Raw genomic sequence first — 4,975 nt, 5'->3', positions numbered from 1 at the left:
GATGTTCACGGAAATGTTTAAAAGTGGGGGAAAGCTAGGAACTGGCACAATAGAGAGGGAGGCTGGAGCCAGGTGTACCTTCTGGCAGAGGAGGGTCAGGGCAGTGGGGAGATGGCCTCTCATAGATCCGTGCCCCCTGCCACCCCCAACTCCCCCAACTCTTGTCACTCTTGGCTGCACACTCTGTACTCTTCTGAGCCCAGCTGGTGGTATGGGCTCCAGTCAAGGTCATGAACAGAATTGGCAATCACTTCCACTCCCCAGGAATGGGATCATCAGAGTTCCTGGAGTTCTGCTGGCCCTGGCAATCCTTTCTTGCACTGTGCAAGGGCAAGCAAAGGCAGGCACCAGGCCCGCAGGAGTGGGGCTGCAGTAGCAGGCAGGATCTGCCCTAGCAGCTCTCTGGTAGACCTCTTGGGAGCAGTCCTGGAGATATGTGGGTAGCAGGCAGGCATTTTGCATGCATGTCCTTGGGTGGGTTCAGGGCTATGTTGCCCAGGGTGAAAAATGTGACCTTGGTTCTGCCTTCTGCTTGGTGATAACAGGAGGGACAAAGCATGGGAGTGAAGCTGAGGTGCTAGACAGAGGTGCTGGTGAGAAGGAGGTAGTCAGGGCCTCTGATGGGCAGGGCTAATGTGGGATCCTGAACTGGGGAGGGCGTCACCGGCTATTGCTGTCACCTCCTTCTCTACCCATGTATCCCTGGCCCCCAGTGCTGAGGTTGAGGACAGCCATGTTTTGGAAGGCACCCCTGCTTATGGGACTCATTGTGCTGGGGACCCATATCTGGACCATTCAAAAAGAATTTGTAGACATCAGTAAGAATCTGGATTATTTTGTGGCATCAGTGGAGTTTGCTGTGGCTCAATTCAATGACGACAACACAGAAGAGAATACGTACAAGTTGCTGGAGGTTGGAAGAGCCCAAAAAAAGGTGAGTGGCAGTCACTGTGTCTATATAAGAGTGCTGTCTTCCATTAAAAACCCTGGTGAAAAATCAGCAGGGACTGACAAGGAGGGCTTCACATCTGCAGCACTCTCTGCAGTAGGTCTACAGACCCTGTCTCCTGCTCAGGGACACACTTTTCCTAGGTCTTTCTTGTTCCCTTGATAACGCCTCCTCCTTGGACTGATCTCAGCTCTAGGCTCTGGGATCCACAGGAGCTCTCAGCACAAATTGCTGCTGCTACTGCTGCTGCTGCTCAGCCTTAGAGCCCAAGACCAGCTTAGTGTGTAGAGTCCAAGCAAGGAGGGTGGGGCAGGTGTGAGAGAGGCATGTGAGTGTTGTTAGTTGGCACACTAACGGTAACTGGCAGTAACTGTTACAGTATTTGGCATGAATGTGTGAGTGTTGCTGGTCTATGTTGGGGCATGAACATGAGAATGTCTGGTTGGTGTGTGTTGGGCATGAGTGGGTATCATTGTCATCTGCGTGGAATACCGAACCCCTGACTGAGTCAGGTTTCTAGACAATTTCCAGGTCAGTCCAGTAAGATGTATGTTCAACCTTGAGAGGATTTCCTAACTGGATTTGTTTTCTCTCTATCTTTGGGTGATTTCTGAATTTTCATGGACTTCTATTTAAGGAAATAAAATTCATTTTAAAATAACTTCTTACAGAAGCCTAAGAAACATTTACAACAGCATGGTGCACATATGGACTCACCTCAGTGAATGTTTGCAAGAGGAACACATTCATGTGGTTTGCACCCACATGGAAAACAACATTCATGGCCTCCAACACACCCATGCTCCAGTCTAGACTCCAACCACCAAAGGGAGGGTGCCACTCTGATTTCTAACAAGAGGCTTAGTCTTACCTATTTTCCTACTCTATGCCAAAGAAGTCACTTATCAGGCCTTCCCTGTTTCTGGATGGTACTTCTTAGTCACACTTTTGAGAATCATCATATTGTCAGGCATCACTGTAATGTGTGCAGGGTCCTTGTTGTATAGGACTTGATTGTGCAAATGTGCCACACCCTGTATACCTACCTATTATTACCCTATGTACTACGAGGTCTTAGCCATTGGGACGAGTACTGAGGAAAGACTTCAGTCTTAAGTTCACTTAGAGACACATTTCTGTTTACTTACAGAGATTTCATTTGTCTTCTTTCCTACTTGATTCTCTTTTTATTTTATATTCATGAAAAGAAAATATTTAGCTGCTAATTTTATCATTTCTTCTTGACAGACCTGGACGATGATATTTCTAATGGACTTGGATATGGGCCGCACAATTTGTAAAAAACATGATGAAGACATTGATAATTGTCCTATGCAAGAAGGTGCAGAAGAGAAAAAGGTTTGAGAATAAAAACCCCAAAGTATCATGAATCCTTTGGGAATGCAATGAAACGCCAGAAAGGCCTTTGGGTGGAGTCCTATGGAAAGTTGTTGGGATAGTCCAGGGATAAAATGAGGGCTCCTGGTCCCTTTTCCACCAGCTCTCAGGCTCCCACACTGGCTGGAGAAGGGGGGCATCTTAAAGAGACAGAGCCTGGAGCACAGCTTAGCTGGCTGAACACAGGCAACCTGCAGACGTCCATGTGGCCTTGGTCTCTGGATAGAGCTCTCCCTCTGGTCCCAGCCCTGTACCTTTCTGAGACCTGTGGTCCTCACTCTTCTTTTGCTCACGTCTTGGGATTGGAGGACCATTTAGTTATCTGTTCACTTTACCTTTTCTTCTCATAACTGGGTTGGAAGGACTATTCCTGGTGGGCCTGAGTTCTGACATGGCCATCCTATGACTGACATGTGATCCATGAGATGTGGAAGCTTAAGGTTGGTTGTCTATCAGAGGCATGCCATCAGTGGGAGATCTCACCCTCCAACCAGCATCCTTGCAAGCAGCTCCTGGGGTAGGTTTGTGCTGCTACTGTGTTTGGTGGTGACCAGCAGGACCATCTCTCAAGCTGTCTGCTAGCTCTGTCAGATCACACAGCAATGGGGACAGAGCACCTGGCATCATGTGTATTGGGGAGGCTGTGAGTGGACTGAATGCCTCAGAAGGCAGGTGATGGCCTTTAGGCAGGTGCCCCCTTGGGAGCCCTCAGGCTCATGTTGTGTGCGTGGGGGTGGATTTAGCAATTTCTGCCTGTTATCCTTGTGGATACTTGAGTTTTATGAGTCTTATTCCAGGTGATTGTTTATAATTTCTTTTTTTTCTTATTTTAAAAAATTTGCCTTTTAATGTATCTCAAGACCCTATTACAAGCTAAGTGATCTCAGTACATTACATTTTTTCTGATACGTGTTATAATTATTTCTTCTAGGTGCGCTGTACTTTTCATGTGGATGCCCGACCTTGGTTTTCCCAGTTCACTCTCCTGTACAGCACCTGTACAGGTGGGGAAGGGGCCCCTGGATTTTCACAGAAGAAATCCCCTCTTCCTCTAGAGTGTGACAGTCTCTATTCCTAGGTGTGTGCAGCATCAATGCAAATTAAAGGCATCTCTAAGTACCTTCTGGGTTCCTGAGCAGCTTTGAACTCTTCTGTTTTGCTTATTTGTCAAGGATGTCACTGTTAGTGATAAGCAATAGAAAAATCTATTGTCATTATATGCTACCTTGGCTGCAGGTGCAGAGTGTTGAATAAATCAAACTCCTCAGGGAGGGCCCCACTGGTTGGTTTGTGTACCTATATATTCATTCATTCTCCAATTTCTCCATGTCCCTCACCCATCTGCTAAAAGGAATGCAAAAAATTTGCCAGTGAGCAGCCATCTGTGTTCCCTCTGCTTCCATCTTGGGTACCAGGCTCACAGCGGGTGACTCTTCTGCAATGAGGCCAGTTGTAGGCTCAGAAGTGGAGGGAGGGTAATTAACACTGACAGTAGTCTGTCCTTGGGGACATGGCAGACTTTCTGGCAGGGATAGAAAGAAAAACATTAAATCCAGGATCCTAGTGAGAGGGTTTCAAGCACATTTCTCAGTAATCAACAGATTGACTGAATTAAAAATCAGAAGAAGAGACATAAAAAATTTAAGAATCCATTAAACAAATTTGATTTTGTATTCCTGGACAATTTAAAAATCTATTTATTTATTTATTGTTATATTACAATTATATATAGTATGGGGTTTGTTGTTACATATTCATACTTGTATACAATATAGCAATTGAGTTTGGTCTATATATGACTTTGTATCACAGAGACCACTCACCCAACAACTGCAGAGTATGCATTCCTTTGAACCTACAGAAGATTATCAAAACCAAACATATTCTGGTCCAAAAACCATATCTTCATGAATTTCAAAGAACTGTTATTACAGAGACTGTGTTCTCTGGCCACAGTAAAATTTAGGTAGACATTAAGGAGAGAAATATTTGATAAATGTAGCTGCACATCTCTAAGTAATACAAGGGCTAGAGAAGCAATGCCTGTGCAGATTAAGCTATATATTAAAATCTTCTGACGTAACAAACATGTGGATGCTGTTGACATTGGGTTTTAAGGGACATGTTATATGTCTGGACATGCTGGAGAGTGTACAGGGCAACCATGAATTACCTAGGCTTCCATTACAAGAACCAAAGAATTCCCAGTTAAATCTGGAGAAAAATAGAAGGAAGGAATTATAAAAAGAATGCATGAAAGAACGGAAGAGAAAACAAAGGTGGTAGGAAGGGATAAAGAATTCCAAGTCAGTTTTTCAGAAGGTCTAATAAAATGGTTAACACTTGGCATGAGAGATCTAGACTTGAAGAAGACCACTACAAATCACTCCTGCAATAAAGAAGGGGCCTATTACAGATCAGGCAGACCTCAGAAAAAGGATGGTGAAGATAAGTAAGAATAGGGAAGTTGCAGCATCTTAGGTGGGAGGAAGCAAGGGGGTTCACACATGCTTTGAAGCGTGGTTGGCCAAGCAGGGACCCAACACATTCCTCAGGCCCCCATGCCGTTAGTCCTCCATTGATGTGTCAGGCCATCTTGGAAGATTATTTCCTTCCACCCATAAGCTG

The 4,975-nt window shown here is 45.0% G+C and overlaps 1 protein-coding gene across 1 annotated transcript; it reads left to right on the top strand.

Annotated features, from left to right (window-relative positions):
- Window positions 1-721: 721 nt before the first annotated feature.
- On the top strand, window positions 722-3,477 carry LOC306651780 (cystatin-14-like). The gene is made up of 3 exons (XM_079124609.1): window positions 722-934; window positions 2,198-2,308; window positions 3,279-3,477. Exons 1-3 carry the CDS (start codon window positions 734-736, stop codon window positions 3,423-3,425), a joined length of 459 nt encoding a protein of 152 aa, XP_078980735.1. The 5' UTR covers window positions 722-733; the 3' UTR covers window positions 3,426-3,477.
- The last annotated feature ends 1,498 nt before the right edge of the window (window positions 3,478-4,975 follow it).

Source organism: Sciurus vulgaris, assembly GCF_902686455.1.
Source record: "Sciurus vulgaris genome assembly, chromosome: 2".
NCBI classification, from domain to species: Eukaryota; Metazoa; Chordata; class Mammalia; order Rodentia; family Sciuridae; genus Sciurus; species Sciurus vulgaris.
This window is presented reverse-complemented; position numbering and strand designations above follow the sequence as displayed.